General features: G+C 39.9%; 1 protein-coding gene across 1 annotated transcript in view; it reads left to right on the forward strand.

Annotated features, from left to right (window-relative positions):
* The window catches only part of itpr2 (inositol 1,4,5-trisphosphate receptor, type 2), a 64,990-nt gene extending 49,170 nt beyond the window's left edge, over window positions 1-15,820 (forward strand). The window contains exons 53-57 of the mRNA XM_059334779.1: window positions 902-1,023; window positions 2,058-2,223; window positions 2,321-2,481; window positions 11,431-11,592; window positions 14,456-15,820. Of these exons, the coding sequence (XP_059190762.1) occupies window positions 902-1,023; window positions 2,058-2,223; window positions 2,321-2,481; window positions 11,431-11,592; window positions 14,456-14,536 (692 nt within the window). The 3' untranslated portion in view covers window positions 14,537-15,820. The remainder of the gene's footprint in view (window positions 1-901; window positions 1,024-2,057; window positions 2,224-2,320; window positions 2,482-11,430; window positions 11,593-14,455) is intronic.
* Window positions 15,821-16,559: the final 739 nt, after the last annotated feature.

The following is a 16,559-nucleotide window of genomic DNA, read 5'->3' on the forward strand; positions in this document are numbered from 1 at the left end:
TTCCGGCAGTAGTCAGTTCCTGAAAGGTTACTCGCACACAAATACACACACTGAGACATGCACACACACACACAGTCATGCACTGTTACACACACACACACACACACACACACACACACACACACACACACACACACACACACACACACACACACACACACACACACACACACACAGGCGTGCACACAAAGACACTTGATGAGCCAGAGGGGGTGACTCACACTCCTGTTTGTGTTCCTGCATCTCCCTGGATCACCTGCACCATAGGGGCACACACGTGATCTCATCCACATCCTTCACTTCCTCTTTCTCCTCAGAAGTCATGCTGGGCATGCCATTTTCTATATACAGTATATGTAGATTTCATACAATATATGAATAACAGCCTACAAAGCTTTAATTCTTTTCATTTATTTCTGTTTTACTCTCATATTTGAGGAGGAAAGGGTGTCAGGGTATGCATTTGGACTTTAGTCACACCATTATCAGCTGTTCCCATGGCGAGGTGTCTTATTATCAGTCAGTTAAGAAAGTCAGCTGATAGTCAGTGATATTTTTTGAAATTAGGTCAGACTGTATTTGAACCTGACCATGTTTTCCTTTCACCTGAAAAACTTTTTCACACTCTTAAATTAAATTCAGTTTGGTTAAATTCAGATTAATGATTTGAAAAATTAGGTCAGAAGCTGTGCTAGTTCTATAAATTCAGTTAATTATTTTATTCATTAAATAAGGAGAACCAAGTTGTGAAAAGAAGAATCTTTTGTTAATAAAAATAAAAACAGAAGTTTTGTATATTGTTCTAACACAAATGAAGATATTTAGAAGCCCTTACTGCACATTTACCATTGTTGTCAACTGTTTTTATTCATTTTTTCCGGATTCATGTGTCTGGTTATAGATGAAGACGATGGGACAGAGCGGGTATGCGACACTCTGCTCATGTGTATAATCACAGTGTTGAACCAGGGACTGCGTAATGGAGGAGGAGTTGGAGACATTCTCAGGAGGCCCTCCAAAGAGGTAAGGCAGTTTTATAATGAACATGAATTACTGTGTTTACTTATTACAGAATTCTTTTTATATTTTGTCCCCCTCCCCTTTAAAAAAATGTTTTTCTTATGTTTGTGTCCCTTAAAGTTTCTGACCTTGACTATACTTTCAAGCATCTGTACAAAGTTGGTCACTAAAAGGTGTTTTCACATTCCTCTACTGAAAGGGGAGATGTCTGTTTGCTTCCCTACAATCTGAGTTTGAAACGTACGCTGAGCAAACTAGATTAGGCACAACCCCGATTCAAAAGCCAATCAACAGAAATGAAACCTGAAACCTGCCGGCACAGAGTAGACTTATCAGAGCAAGAACATACTGGGACAACGTAGCAGATATTTTGTGTTTTGCAACCACTGGTTTAAACACGTATGGCTGAATCTCGCCACTGTTGCCGCTAACAGAGAAAATAGACCAAACAGCTGGAGGTCAGATCCAGAATTTCTCAACAAGGGAAAAATAGTAGATGTGCTTCCAGCCCCTTCTCAAAGTTTTTCAAAACATTTTATCAGGGCTAAGTTTCATCACGATACAATATCATATAGATCACAAATTCAGAGGCCTGTAATTGATATGAGATATCATGCCCATTTAACACAATTTGTTACATTTATATCAACTCACAAAAAGCAACTGTAATGTTTTGTTTTTTTAACTGAGCTCTTCCAGATGTTTAAAATCAGTATATTCTTTTCAATAGCATGAATAAAGTGGGAATTTCAAACTAAAGGCGGGTCTTAAAGATGATGATATGTATTGATATTTTCACTTTACATTTCGTTGATCATTGAATCCATATATCGATACAGATTGATATACAATTACACCCCAGTAGAGAATTTTTTTCATTTCAATTTAACATTTTTTTTTTTAATGTCTGTTTTTTAGGACCTCACATAAATGATGTTTGTGCTGCATACACTTCTGTTTAAGATGAAATAAATGAAATAAAATGAAGTTAACTGATGCATTTTCTCCATGTCTTACTTCAACCCAAAACCATCCAGGAGCCTCTGTTTGCGGCCCGAGTGGTTTATGACCTTCTTTTCTTCTTCGTCGTCATCATCATCGTTCTTAACCTCATCTTTGGTGTCATCATCGACACCTTCGCTGACTTGAGAAGCGAGAAACAAAGGAAGGAGGAGATCCTGAAAACCACCTGTTTCATCTGTGGTGTGTACATCTATGTCTAAATCTGTATGCAAATCATGGTGAAAAGACAGGTATATATTTGGTAGAACTCGTGTTAAATGGAGCTTATGTCTTGCAGGGTTGGAGAGGGACAAATTTGACAACAAGACGGTGTCCTTTGAGGAGCACATCAAATCTGAACACAACATGTGGCATTACCTTTACTTCCTCGTCCTGGTGAGGGTGAAGGATCCGACTGAATACACCGGCCCTGAGAGCTACGTTGCCCAGATGATTGCTGTGAGTAGACGTAACGTACATACAGCACACACACAGGCAATAGTCACAGAGTACCACAGTTGTATTGCAGGTTTATGCACCTTAAAAGTTGCATCACAAGCTGCTCTTTCATGAAAATACTGTAGCTTACGTTACAGAGAGGCACTTTAATTTATGTTTGCAATGTCTACAAAGGAATATGAAACTGCACTTTTTTTATGTGACACGCAAGTACATAAACACACCGAGCTGCAGAGATTTTGTTTATTATTCCGAGAACATATGGACAAACACATTCATTTCACCCCTAATTCATATTTTGCTGGCGAGCCGTACCAGACAGCATACAGATGCCTCAGTGCTGGAGTCTTAAAGTTTTGCAGCCTTCCTCACTTTGCAGACTTGCACAGCGTGCTAGAGAAGCGTGAGCCTCTACAGCAGACGAGCGATCGAAAAAATGAGACTGAGCCTCTAGGCCTGTGCCAAGCATCCCAATTTATTCTCCTTCCCCCTCGCTGCTGGAGAGAGATGGGTCTCTGTGCTCAGGTAGTCTTCACTATGCTGAGCTCCTAACCTGCTGGGACACAGTGTGGTTAAATAGTAATTAAACCCAGTCCAGCTCTATTATCATCAATGCACCAACTTGCTGCACTGACACACAGACAAGAAGTTGAAGGATGTAAGGGCAAGTAAAGGTGTTGCCGTTAGGTTAATGGATTCAAATAAAGCCTCGGAGCACAATGGCACAGTTTGTGATTAACATTTGGCCATGATGGGCATAAGAATGGTTGCATTATAATGAACAATTTGCATAACAAACAGGTGACAGACATTGAATTAATATGCATCAGCAGGTCTTCCAACAGGTCGACTCTCTGATGCGAGGCCAAGGTATCGCTGTGTGATGAGGTAATGATGAGTCAGGAATTCATAATAACACCTCCTAACATGCTGCAGAGCAGAAACACACAGAAACAACTTAAATCACTCATGATTTATAAAAAGTACATTATTTCATATTCATTATAAAATTATGAAATCCTTTCAAATTTTCAGTTTTTGGGCTCTGCAAAGACAGCAGCTGTGGCCAGAAGGATGTTTTTGGATTGTCCTTTCGCCCAATTCTCGTAAATGCGATATCTCAGGAATGCCTGTAAAGAATTTTTCAAATTTGGCACAAACATCCACTTGGCCTTGAGTATGAACTGATTCGATTTTGGACTTCAATGATAAGGGTCACTGTGACCTCACATAACACATTTTGTAAATAGCTTTAAAGTCTTCACTACATCTATTGTATGAGTCTGGACAGATAAGGGTGTAAGCTGCAAATTGGCTGCTTGGCAGAGGTTTAATACTGCAAGCTGGTAATTCCACTTTTCAATGACATTAAATATTAATGTCTAAATAAGGAGAAATTAAAGTTAGAGTTTTGAAAAAAACAAGCATTGTTTAGTCATTTATTTAGATTCAAACAGTCAGAAAATCAACTTGTAAAAATTGTTCCAACTGTGTCAGACTTTCAGCACACTTACCTTGTGTTCATCTTGGACCCTGTAAGTCATAAGAAGTTTAAGAAAATTCTCAGAGATGCTGTCCTGTTAGCGGATGGCAGAGTGGGACATTTCTGCCACAACTTTACTCTGCATGGTTCATGAAGAAAAGAAAGCATTCTTAGGCTGCATTCACACCAGATCAGGCACTGCAGGGGTAATTTGAGTGGGGGTAGTGTGTGTTTAGTTGCACTTTAGGACTCCAATTGTTAAGCTCCATCTTTATACTAATCTCTTGCACTACTGCACTACAGTTTTGGGAACCGAAACTTAGCATGAAGCTAGTGGACTAACAAAAACTCTGCCCTGCTCACTCCTTGTTGGAAAAGAGCTTAAACCCGATGACCTCAAACACACACCACCACGCACACACACATAATGAGTGCATCTGGTTGGGAAGGATAGAGTGATGTGGTGACAAGCAAAAGAGTAGGATCGTGTTACACTGCATGTCTGTTCTGTGTGTGTGCTGTGCATGTGGATGGGAATTAGCGTGCGGGTGTTTGTGTGTAAAATTATGACAGCGACTACAGGCCTAGCAGGTACTGCAGCAGCCACAACGCTGTTACATAACCCATCTCAAGTGGCCTGCTAATAGCTCAGCCCTGCCTGGCACGTGCTCTCCTGTCCCTTTCTCTCTCTAACACACACACACGCAGAGTCACCATCACATCATGAATCCTTCATTTACTTTATAACACACATGTAACACACTGTCTACAACACAAGTAGCAACAGAATCTGAATAGAAAAGGTGCTTGTGGTGGGCAGAGGTCAGATTTTGCTTTATGAAATATAGTAGAACTGTAACTCTATATAAATTGCTCAGCTGAAAAGTGTAGCGTGTGTGTTTGTGTGTGTGTGTGTGTGGTAAGCGATACTATCTGCAGACTCGTCTGGTACACGCTCTGTGTGCTGTGTCACTGTATCTCTTAACACTCTTCTGTATCTTTGTGGTTGTTCATAGCAAGCGATGTGCAGCTACGTCATTCAGCAGCCGGAACTTCACTAGCTTTAGGTTAAGTTCTTGCAGCAGTGGTTAATAATTTTACTGTGGACGTGACCCAAAATGCACAAAGCTACAGTGATAAACATTGTACAATGTGTGGTTCAGTTTGTCTGCAGGATTACAGAAAAACAACTGGCACAATTGTAATGAAAGTTGGTGGAAGGCTGTAGCATGGATCAAAACTCAACATTTTGGAGTGGATCCAAGTCACAAAACAGATTTTAAAAAAAGTTTTTGCTTTCTTTAACATTGCATGATAAGGCATTTTGTGTCTTGTCGGAATAATCTGAAAAATTTGTGTCACTGTCATTTTTTAATGGCTCATCCTTGTTTCCATTGCTCTTGTTGAGTCTGTTGAGTCGCTGAAACAATCACAACTGTCTGTTAGAAGCTGTCACGGCCTGCTGTAGTCTCTTCAAGTTTCTGATTTTTTTCTTACCAACAGTTAAACAAGCGTGATTTTGCAATTGCTGTGACCATTTAAGCATGTGTGGATGCATGTGCCTAAATGGTCACAGCAATTGCAAATCCTTGCTTGTTTCACTCAACCTCTATGGCAAATTTTAGCCTCCTCGGGCAAAAGCTGTGGCAGAAAAAGGATTGGGAAATTTTTGTGGACCAACCAGAACGAGCTGTAAAGCTTCTAGTCTCATCTTAAAACCCCCCAAATTCTGAATTTAAAATTGTATATGAAAAGGAGTTTAGGGTTCTAGTTGAGAAATGTAGTTGATAATTTAATTTATTACTAGTTTCATGAAATTGATAGTTTGAGAGGTTTTTAAGCAGACTTCCACCCATTTACCACATCTAGATTAATCAAGTAGTTATGTAAAAGTAGATGTGGCATACTTGAAAAATGTATTATAGTATTGTCATAGGGTTTCATTTATGATGGCTTAAGTAAGAAATAATGGGACATTTTCAAAAAGTAGTAGTAATTGTAGCAGTAATGGTAGTAATTAAAAGAAACCTCAATGACAGCAGGAGCACTAATTTGTCATTCTTGCTGCTATGTGACTTTGGTGACATTTGAGATTGTTCCCACAGTATGTTTACAGCACAGAGCTAACTTTTCTGGCTGGCGTTCTGTGCAGCTGAGGTACAATGTGTACAAGTACGTGGTGAAACACACCAGCGGTATGGCGACAGCAGCAGAGTGAGAAGCACATGAATGTCTGTAAATTCATGCTCACTGAGGTGTTTAACTGGATCAGTGAAGCAACACTAAAGCCTGGACTCATTCAGACAGAGCAGCACAGCACACAGTGGACTACTGTACAGTCTAATGAACAGCAACAAGACGTGAGTTGGGTATTTCAGATTCTGTACAGTCACTGCTTTACTTTGCTAACTTTACTGATTCAGAGACGATGCTTCAACTAACATGAGCGGCTGTACGTTCAATCAGAATATTGTATTCACCCCTATTAACGTCTCCTAGGACTCTTTATTGGATCTTTGAGGTTACTTAATCCATCAGTTATGGATGACTTGATAAAACAAGCATCAGATAGTCCTCAGTTTCAGTGTCGTTGAAGCTTTGTCCTTGAGCTCACAGAGCCTCCGCTGTGTTTTTGAAGCTGTGAGAAAGGAAGCTATTCTTTTTTATTTTATCTGCCCCTTGATGCCTGAGGCCCAAATTAGCCCGAGTTTCTTAGGCAAGCTCTTATAGAATGACTCGATTCATACTGTGTGGCCCAGGAGTCATACTTAATCAGTCTAACTGCTTCCCCTGTAGCCAGGGATGGAAAAAGTATTCTAGGCAAAAGTAAAAAGCAGGCAAAGTGTTGAAAACAAGCAAAATAAAAGTGCAGTAAAGGTGTCTGTGTGTGTGTGTGTGTGTGTGTGTGTGTGTGTGTGTGTGTCTACTGTATATATGTTATTAATAGTGACCAGTGTTGGATACAACTCTATTATGCAAGTCAAAGTGCAGATAATCCTGGTTAATAATTTGTCCATTAAGTTCAGTAAATAAGTCAAATTTTGTATCTAAGTTAAAGCACCTGAGAACTACTAGTTTTTTAGTTTGGTCTTAGTTGTTTGTTTGTTTGATTGTATGTTTATTTTATACTATTTATATATTTTCTTATCTTTATTCTATTTCTTTTTTTTCTATTTTTATTCCCTTTAATCTGTTTTTACTCTGTACTTGTGCTGCTGCAACACCTGAATTTCCCCCATGGGTAATCAATAAAGGAATATCTTATATCTTATCTAATCTTATCTTAACTTGCTTTTAAAAATATTTTCAAAGTACATTTTCTTTCAAATGTCAATGCATTGTTTCCACTGACTTGCCTGTAGAATCTGTGGAAAGTCTACAGAAATGTCTATAAGCACATGCACATAAGTACAGTAGTGTTCAAAATAATGGCAGTACAATGTGACTAACCAGATTAATCCAGGTTTTTAGTATATTTTTTATTGCTACATGGCAAACAAGGTACCAGTAGATTCTCAGAAAACCAACAAGACCCAGCATTCGTGATAGGCTGTGCAATTGGGCAATTAGTTGAAATGGGTGTGTTCAAAAAAATAGCAGTGTCTGCCGTTGACTTTACAAACTCAGAACTATTTTGTACAAACTTTTTTGTTTCTAGGATTTAGCAATCCTGTGAATCACTAAACTAATATTTAGTTGTATGACCACAGTTTTTTTTATAACTGCTTCACATCTGTGTGGCATGGAGTCAACCAACTTGTGGCACCTTTCAGCTGTTATTCCACTCCAAGATTCTCTAACAACATTCCACTATTCATTTACATTTCTTGGTTTTGCTTCAGAAACGGCATTTTTGATGTCACCCCACAAGTTCGCAATTGGATTAAGGTCCGGGGATTGGGCATGTCCTCTTCAGCATAAGGCAACATGACCTCTTCAAGTATTTTGACATATGCAAACTGATCCATGATCCCTGGTATGTGATAAATAGGCCCAACACCATAGTAGAAACATGCCCATATCATGATGCTTGCACCACCATGCTTCACTGTCTTCACTGTGTACTGTGGCTTGAATTCAGTTTGGGGCTCGTCTCACAAACTGTCTGCGGCCCTTGGACCCAAAAAGAACAATTTTACTGTCATCAGTCTACAAAATCTTCCTCCATTTCTCTTTAGGCCAGTTGATGTGCTCTTTGGCTAATTGTAACCTCTTCTGCACATGCCTTTTTTTAACAGAGGGACTTTGAGGGGGATTCTTGTAAATAGATTAGCTTCACACAGACGTCTTCTAACTGTCACAGCACTAACAGGTAACTCCAGACTGTCTTTGATCATCCTGGAGCTGATCATTGGCTGAGCCTTTGCCATTCTGCTTATTCTTCCATCCATTTTGATGGTTGTCTTCGGTTTTCTGCCACGTGTCTCTGGTTTTGCTCTCAATTTTAAAGCATTGGAGATCATTTTAGCTGAACAGCCTATAATTGTTTGCACCTCTTTATAAGTTTTCCCCTCTCCAATCAACTTTTTAATCAAAGTACGCTGTTCTTCTGAACAATGTCATGAACGACCCATTTTCCTCAGGCTTTCAAAGAGAAATGCATGTTCAACAAGTGCTGGCTTCATCCTTAAATAGAGACCACCTGATTCACACCTGTTTTTCACAAAATTGATGACCTCACTGATTGAATGCCACACTGCTATTTTTTTAACACACCCCTTTCAACTAATTGCCCAATTGCACAGCCTTAAGAGTGTGCATATCACAAATGCTGGGTCTTGTTGGTTTTCTAAGAATCTCCTGCACCTACTGGTACCTTGTTTGCCATGTAGCAATTATAAATATACTAAAAACCTGGATTAATCTGGTTAGTCAAATTGGGCTGCTATTACTTTGAACACTACTGTATATGAACAAAAGGACAGCCATTGTCACTGTAATTGTTTTAAATCACCCCCCAGAAAACAGCATGGCAGTGCCATTATAGAAAACATCCATCCATTTTCTTAAACTTATCTTGGGCCGGGTAGAGCGGGAGCTGGCTAAACAAAGCATTCTAAAAGTCCCTCTCCTCTGCAATGTTATAGCTTTCCAGCTCTTCCTGGTCGGACCCTGAGGTGTTCCCAGGCCAGACTAGATACATAATCTCTCCAGTGTGTTCTGGGTCTTCCCCGGGGCCCCTCTTAATGATGGTTTTCCCTGGAAGGAGGCACCCAGGAGGCATCCTGATCAGATGTCCGAACAAACTCAACTGACCCCTTTCAACGCTTTTCTTGCAATGAGTACTCAATGAAAGTACAGGTACTCAAAAAATGTTCTCAAGTACAGTACTAAAGTAAGGTGTTACCGTATACTGCTGAAATTGGCAAGCATTTTATTTTTGAGGAAAAAAAGCCAACATTATGTATGTTGCTTTATCAGTATGGAGGAAGCTTACATATATCATAACAGTTGCAAAGCTGTAGAGAACAGCAAATCAAAAATCTTAGTTTAAAGAAGAATGACTTCACTTCACAAGGTACACATTTAAAATCAGTTAGGATTATAAAACTCCTGTAGTCTGAGCCCGGCTTTTGCTGAACTTTGAGTGGAATGCACACAGTGGAGATGTTGGCCCTGATCTTTTCCCTAAACCTGACCAGTAGTTTTGTTGCCTAAACCCAACCAAATTTCTTTCAGAAAGCTCTGAAGGCTAACTTCTCCCATGTGCGCTAAACACAATGAATGTTAGCATGCTAACATTTAGCATGGTAGCACATTAAATGTTAGAATGCTAACATTTAGCATAAAAGGATGCCTAAAAATTTAACATTTACACAGTCAGCTTGCATTTTAGCACAGGTGAGTCTGACAAAGTACAGCTGAAGTTGATGGATTATAGGCTCAGTGTCAAGTGAGACAGAGATGAACCTGCACAGAAAATAAACCCTATTAATTAGGCAACAGATTGGATGTCATTTTTTATAATTTATCTGTTGCCAATACATATATTGCCCTATAGTGGAAAAGGTCTAAGAAAAAAAACGTTTCCTTTCAACTTCTCATCTATTCAACAGTCTGTTGTTAAGGGAACGCATTTATTTCTGTTTTTCTTCAATCCCAAATGACTGGCTAAAATTGTTTTACAATGCCTTTCTATTGTAATGCATGATCATTCAATATGGCATACATGCCATGCTTTTCATAGCCAAAAGCGTAATTTTTCTTTCCAGATTTTGACTTTGACCAAGTGTTTGTCCATGCTTGTAACTAATGTAAAAATTATTACAATCTTTGGATTTTTTGTTTGTTTGTTTCTCTTAGTTTTCTGGTTCTGTTCATGAATTGCACAGAGTGACTTTATGTTTGGACCAACATTCTTGTGATATGTCACAGCCATTAATGTTGCACTTAGCAAAGTGTGATAAACTCATTAATTAAGGAAACAACAACAAATAACCCACACACCCCACTTTCCTCTCCACCCTCAGACTCTCTTCTCCTTCTGTCCTCCTCCTCTGTCCTCAGCGTCTCACACACTGATCAGTTTTCCTATCCCTGTAGTCTATTCTTATATAAGAGTAGGTGGGAGAATACCTCACTCCTCCTACTGGACTGAATGTGGTGCCAGTCAAATCCCACTCTCGGCACCTTTTAAGTAATTTTTATCAGAAGAACTGGCAAAGGAATATTACATAAGATCAGCTGATGGCAGTCTGTCTCTGTGAAACCTATCTCACTTTAAACAGCATGCGTGTTGTAAAACACACAGTCTTGCTCACAGTCTATGTACATATCCATGCAGATGCACGGCAACAGTACACACACCCACACATGTACCAACACAGACGAACTTAAGTCCATTACATAATGGCATGGGTTCGTTTTGCTTGCTGTGTTCTCGTGGCATTGCTGCAGATGGTTCGCTCTGTCCACTGCAATGTTGGAAAAACAGATGATAAACTAAATGGCTCATTTTAGCATACGAGTACACGTACACACACACACACACACACACGAACATACACACATATTAATAACACTGTACTCCCAGCTGTGTTCTTGATAGACGACAGTGACTCATTCCCACATCAACAGTGTGCTTATGGAGTGGGTGAGAATGGAAATGCCAGTTACTGTTCATTTAGTATATAATTGCTATCCGCAGTATCCAAGAGACAGCAGTGCTGCTTCAAACATTTTACAATGTCGAGCACAAAACAGAGAGCAGCTTTCTTTCTGATGGAATGATTAATATTAAACCTCGATGCATGTCTTCAATTACTAATACCTCTCTGTTTACTTTCCTCCTGCAGCCTGGCTTCAGCTCTGTAATGATCCCTGCACATCTATGCAAATCCTCCTTGTCTTCGTCTGTGCCAACATACTGTAGCTGCCGTCTCCCTGACCCACTGAGTCAGCTTTAATTCAGCCTTTTATGCCGTTCACCTTTCTTACATCCCATCTCTCCCTCTCTGTCCTCCCAGGAGAAGAACTTGGAGTGGTTCCCCCGTATGAGAGCCATGTCTCTGGTGAGCAGCGAGGGAGACAACGAGCAGAATGAGATGCGCTCTCTGCAGGAGAAACTGGAAGGCACTGTCACTCTGGTGGCTCAGCTGTCTGGCCAGCTGGCTGAGCTCAAAGAACAGGTACAGTGCCACTTCAGGTCGTTTTTCATGCTGGGGTGGGAAAAGCTCTGGTCTGAACATTGTGCTAGTCCGAACTGAATGTCAGATGATTAAAGGGGCAATGTGTAGAATCTGGTCACATGCTCCAAAAAAACTAGGGAGTGCAGAGACCAACAACCCGGCAGAGAAGAGAAACAGGTGGATGCGATGTGGAGCCATGCAGGGCCTGCACAGTGTAGAGGATGTGGCCTACTGGCTCCACGGTTAACCTATGTCAGTGATTTTTTCGTGCAGCCAGGTGTGTCACCAGCAATGCATCTATCCATTCAGTGGTTGATAAAATAAGTAAAAAGTATTATGACAGGACAGGCTAGGGCTAGCGAGTTAGCATGCTCACTTCAGTAGAAATCTCTGCAACACCAGAGAACTCATTGATAATTTAATTCAATTTTAACAATGTTAAAACAAACAAACTATAAATCAGGCTAAATCATATAAATTCCATCTTTTTTTTGCAACAACTCTTTCAAAAAAGGAATAAAATAGGAATAATGGAAACATACAAATAATACATAAGTAAAATAATATGACTTATAAAAATACTAAAACATATTTTCAAAGCAACATATTGCATGCTGACATCATGTTTAGACGCATGCTGTTCAGCCAACTATAGCACATGGACTGTAAACTCTGCATGCTTCCTGACCTCGAGACTCCTTTCACCTAAAAACAACTGCAGGGCAAGAGGTCACATGGATGAAGCGCCGTCAGCAGTCTCATTGTGCTATCCATAGTTTCACTGAGTTCAGTAACCTAGATGAATTCTATCAGACCCCTTGCTTCTCCTGAACGCAGCACGACAGGTGACTATCATGTCAGCGATCAGCACGACTGATTGCCGCTAGTGAGCCTCTGGCTGTTTGGATGACTAGCTCTGCTGCAGCAGTGTGACTGATCACTCTCATCACCTGCCTCCGCTGCATGTGATTCCAGTCACAGGCCTGTCCTTGTTCCTCTTCTGCCAGATGTGTGAAAAACAGCTCCTACTGGGGTAGGATCACACTCCGATAAACAAAAAAACAACCTCTGTCTACCTCAGTAAAGAGTTCAGTCTGTTCGGTCTTCCTGCTGTTGAAGTGCCCTTTAACAAAACAGTGAAGCCTAATCTCCAAATTTCAGTCAACTGCAGGCCATTAATTATTCCAGTCTAACTCAAGAAGCCTGTACTGACTTGTGTGGAGTCATGGGGTTTGGAAAGATGTCACTCTGCCTTTACGATAAACAGAAATTTTTGAGAAGTGAGTGTTTATGCAGGTCAAACCACAGCACTGCAGTCTTGAGGGGAGGCCTGCAGAGGCCTGCAGCTCTGAAGTCAAACTGTTTCTGACTAGGAGGAAAGTGCTCCTGCAGCTCCTCCCTCATTACCACCTCTGCTGACCTCAGCACTTTACACTATCACAGCTCAGAGAGTGTGTGTGTTGCTATTTGTTTGTGTGGGTTTTAGGGTTCTGCATAGCGTACTCTATTTCCTTTCATCTGCATGTAGAGTTTTTGGATTACAAAACCAGTGCCTTCATTTATGACGCCAACACTGAAACCACTGCTAATGTGAAAAACCAGCCACTTCTGATTCATGAAACTTCCCCACCACAATTATACAACATGCAACATGCAGGTCACAATTCGACACAACACATGACGGTGTCTAAGGAACATTTTAGTTTCCAGTCATAACAGCAGTTAGACACAGCATGTTGTACACCATCATGGAGGGGAAATACCTCTAGAATGTTGAAAAACATGTTTAAAATTGTAAAGCACTCACTATTGCACTACTACTGCAGCACTACTATTTGTTTGCGATGTTTGAAATGTGTTTCGCCTTGTTGTGTCATTCAGTAGTTTTTGCAGCCAATTAAGATTTATTTAAGGGGGAACACGGTAATCTTGGATTTTATTTTTCCAAGTTTTTTTCTGTCAGTAAGTAAGTTATGGGGAAAACAGTTTTTTAAATGGATCCTGTATTGAGCGCCACAAAACAATACTGAAACAATACTGGCTTATTTAGTGATTTGATTTTGCCATTATCCCGCCATGCTATCGTGTCTACCATACCACTTCAACACAATAAGTTAATATCATAACTTTCTCTGTTTGTAGCAGCTGTCTCCGAAAAAACAGGATTTCTTCACCTCTTTGGCTGGCAGCAGTCATCCCAGTAAAAACAGTCACTGCATAACTAATTGTTCCAAGATGCAGTATATTGACCGGAGTGCCAGGATCCATTTGTAGCACAACTTGCCAGAAGTTCAGCTGGACAATTGTTGGCAACAAACACAAAACAGTTTTTATTAAATATCGTTAAGACAAAAATAAGCTATGCTTTCTGTATGCTAACATAACCTCTTCCCAGCACTCCTCTCTCCAAGCCTCACTCACATTTCACTTAACAAGACATCTTTTTCCACATTGTCTTCACACAATCTCAGCCTGTCCGTGGCAAAAACCATCACCTTTAAAGGATGTATATTGACAGTGTGTAATGGTCAGCTTTACCAGCTGGCTGCAGCAGTGTCACTCAAAACTGGACCAATTTCAAAATTAGATGTCCCAATTAGTCACTTTATAGCAAATAACAAATAGGGTCTAGGTTGAAAAATACCAAAGTTCCTGTTTAAGCAACAAACCAAAATATTTATTTAGTTTTTTATTTTTACCTGCACTTCAAGTTCAAATAGATAAACTCTCCCTTGTGAAATGTCATAATTAGGTGTGAACATAGTGGAAACATTGTGTTTTGCATAATAAAGTGCCCACTAGAACAATAATAGCATAAATACAGTTTTGCATTTGATGTTTTTTTCCTCTCTGTCCTCCACAGATGACCGAACAGAGGAAAAACAAGCAGAGGCTTGGATTCCTGGGTCCTCCTCAGGCCAACCATCACACCACAGCCCACTGAGGGGCTCCAGGATCTAACAGGATGCTGCAGGTGACGGCACCATCGCTGTGGAAACCAGATAGAAATGCAGACACACATAAGCTCCAGCCTTAAGAACAATATACTCAGAGTTAACTTACAATTATTGGTCTCAAAATGCAAGAGGCCAGCAAGTGCTGACACGTAATTGTTGCCATAGTGCCTTTTCTATGACACAATCACTGCCTTATGGGATACAAACAGTGCCTTATATGCTCACTCGGCCATTAGGTGCATGCTTTACAGACTGTCTGTACACACCCTCGTACAGAGGAACTAGACTCTGTGAATGATTGTCCAGGCACGGCACACATCTGCCACTGTAGTGTAAGTGTGCCAGACAGAAGTTGAGGGGAATGTTGAGGTGAGGTTAATGGTTAAGTGCTGTCAAGTCTGTGGACAGTCACAGCCCGTTCCTCAACTGTCTTCAGAGTTGATGTGTGAGGTAGCGGAGAGAAAGGCAGCACTGTCAGTGATTGGCTGTGTTTGAGAAGTTGGGGAGGGGTTTGACATCAAGTATTCTCCCCTTTACCTTTTAGATCTCTGAAAGTATTTATCAGAAAATCTGCGGTTCATAACTGGAGTATTATTTTTGCATTTGGAAAAGATATCATGCTGCCTTACTCATTAACTTTTCTAAACAGTAAATTGCAACTGCTGAAAGTGCACTTTTTAAGAAACAAAAAGGGTATAAATTTAAGCCTGTAACTGAAAACATTAGTTAGTTGGGATATCATTATTTTTGCATGATTTGTGTCGTGTTTAAAAATGCATTCGCTGCACCATTTCAGTTGCCTTTTTATAGATTTCTACAGAGTATATAAATAACAGAAATGTGAATTAAAAGTAATAATTTCCTGTGCAGAACTTACTTGAAATGTCTTTTAAATCTTTTATTGGTACATAACGTAGTACTGACTGAAGATGGTAAGCTTACAGTTCTTTGTTACAATATGTCATATCTACAGAGATGTCAGCTGATACTGTAATATTTACTGTAATTGCTCATATCATCTTCATCTTCTACTGTTTCTTAAAGTTTCTTTTAGTGTAAATCATCCTCACTAGTCTCTAATGGACTGCAAATGATTGTTAAGTCTGAACTTGTGTTTAAAACTTGCACAAACAAATGGCAGGTTACAAAGCACGCACTCGCTGGTAACTGTCCTGTGACACTTTCTGTTTAAAAAAGTGTATAGAAAATGTGTTTTTTGTGGTTTGATGTTGTAATAAATTTCTAACAAGACTCATTGAGTCAGCAGCTTTCTAACAGAGTTGTGCCTCAGTCGTCGTTGTTGTTGTTGTTGTTGTTGTTGTTGAGATGAATGAAAACAAATATATAACTTAAAGTAATGGAAGAGTGGCTAAAATTCAAAATCTAAAAGTACCCTAATGGATTAATGGCCAAAAAATCAAAAGCTTAAAGGATGGATGAATGGCTAAAACCGAATAAATAAATTGGGGTTTTCTAGCATGTAGGGCAGCCTACATCATGTTTACATCATCTCCATTTTAAGACATCCCTAGAGGGCACTTTATCATCTTTATTCTATTTAAGGGCAACCATTAGTGCACTGCATCACAATTTCCCCACTGCACCCTATGAGGAGACTTTATCGCATTTTCTCTACTGGAAGGGCACTCTAGGGGGCACTTTGTCACGTTTTCTCCACCTTTTTTTCTATCGTAGGGGCATCCAAAGCCTGACCTACACACTAACAGAGCAATTGTATTGAGTTTAAGGTTCACTTATTAGGGGGAAATTCAAACTCTGCATTCAACCCATCCTTTTGAACACAGCCTTGCTCACATTTGAAGTGTGACATGTGGTGACAATGAAGGGATACTTAAGGTGATCTGACTGGAGCTGTGGCTGTATATTAGACAAAAAAAAGATTATTTAAGAAGATGTGAAAAAGAAAACATCCTAAGTTACCATCACTGACCTTCGCTGTCTATTCAGAAGGCTGTGTTTGTCCTTTGCATTGCAATGGATTTATTCATA

The sequence above is a fragment of the Centropristis striata genome, chromosome 6 (assembly GCF_030273125.1).
Source record: "Centropristis striata isolate RG_2023a ecotype Rhode Island chromosome 6, C.striata_1.0, whole genome shotgun sequence".
Classification (NCBI taxonomy): domain Eukaryota; kingdom Metazoa; phylum Chordata; class Actinopteri; order Perciformes; family Serranidae; genus Centropristis; species Centropristis striata.